The 1,725-nt window shown below is 37.1% G+C and overlaps 1 protein-coding gene across 1 annotated transcript; it reads right to left on the reverse strand.

The window, feature by feature from the left end:
* Positions 1–621: 621 nt before the first annotated feature.
* On the reverse strand, positions 622–1,260 carry LOC130564456 (odorant receptor 131-2-like). Its single transcript, XM_057350536.1, has one exon. It carries the CDS (start codon positions 1,258–1,260, stop codon positions 622–624), a length of 639 nt encoding a protein of 212 aa, XP_057206519.1.
* Between the last annotated feature and the right edge of the window lie 465 nt (positions 1,261–1,725).

Here is a 1,725-nt window from a genome sequence, read left to right on the forward strand (position 1 = left end):
CTGTAAAGTAGAATCACGTATGCTTATTGCTTTTGTGTACACGTGATAATATCCCTTATTTATTCTTGTCAGATCCTCTCAAAGAAACAGTTCACGCAAAAATGAAAATACTCAAGATGTTCCAGATCTGTATAAATTTCTTTGTTCTGTTGAACACAAAATAAGATATTTTGAAGAATGTATAAAGCAAACAGTTCTGGGGAAGTTTTGACCATTGTATTTTCTCCTACTATGGTAGTCAATGGTGGCCAAGAACTGTTTGGTTACAAGCATTTCTTCCAAATATCTTTCTCTGTGTTCATCAGAACAAAGACATTTATACAGGTTTGGAACAACTTGAGGGGGGGGGTAAATGATTTTAAGTTTTGGGTGAACTATCCCTTTAAGGCATCTCTTTGTGAGTCCAAAATGCAGCTGTGCTTCAAAGCCTTTTCTTTCCTTTTTCTTTTTGGTCAGTACACCCCCAGATGATTTTTGTGATAAAATCTCAATAAATAAAATAATAGTACAATAAGTATATTAGTTACCAATAGCATATCTAATGTAAATATTTGATATTATAAATATGTGAAAACAATGAAATTTTACATTCTGATTATATTTACAGTATATAAACCTAATTTATGTTTTTGTTGGCGAAACCTTCTTAACCCCACAGAATGCATATTGTTTCAAAGCCATAAAAAACTTCTCATCCCTCAACCCATATACAAGTGGACATAAGCACCGAGGGGACAACATAAAAACAATATAGTTAAAATATCTGACCTCCATGTACATGTAAACATCGACATTTAGAAAGGCCTGCTCTACAAATGGACACCACAGCTGGATGAGAGAGGGCAGCAGCTGCAGTCCATGCAATATGACGGTCTTTAAACCTCGTGCCGCTGATTTACCGTTGCTAGAGGTTGCACGATTTGCAGCCTGCATGATTTTGCCATAACTAAATAAAATGGCACTAAACATCACCAGAAAGTACACATTAGTCATTACCACCCTCAGATGTTGCTGCCAGGTGTGAATGATGAATACTTCTACCTGACATAAAGCATTTGAGGTGTAAATGTGGTGAGGAACAGATGCGATATAGATGACAGTCATTGTGATGGGCTCTACGGAGGAGACGGCGTGGATTATGATGATGCAGTTGAATGCTCTGCGTACATAAGAGATCTCTGAGTGACGCAGGGGCATGCAGATGGCAACGTAGCGCTCCAGACTCATGGCAGTGAGAGTTAGTGGGGAAGTGAATGTCATGACTTCCATCATATAGCAAACAATGAGACATATTCCTATAGGCATTGTAAAGTTGAAGAAAATCAAGATCAGGAAAAAAATGGCCAAGAACAAAAACAGGCAATCGCAAAACATGGCGTGGACGAAAAATATATAACGCATTGTGGTGCGAAAATAGTCCTTTTTGAAAAACGTGAATATTAATAGACTGTTCACGTAAAGGAAGAATGTTGACAGTACGAATACGATTATGACTTTCTCCCTTCCTCGTGGAATCGAGAAGCCCGCGCTGTAGTGTGTTGAGTTGTTTTGTACCATGCTTCAAAATTCAAAGGTATTAATGCAAGTTTCTAGAAATACACATTGCAAGAAAACCAAATAAAGAACTTACATAAACAAATATCTACATGTCAAGCATTTGTAAATTCACATATGCCAAGTATTACTTCATCCCAACGCGTATGAAAAAACCTTTAACAATGATGA

The sequence above is a fragment of the Triplophysa rosa genome, linkage group LG14, assembly GCF_024868665.1.
Source record: "Triplophysa rosa linkage group LG14, Trosa_1v2, whole genome shotgun sequence".
Classification (NCBI taxonomy): Eukaryota; Metazoa; Chordata; class Actinopteri; order Cypriniformes; family Nemacheilidae; genus Triplophysa; species Triplophysa rosa.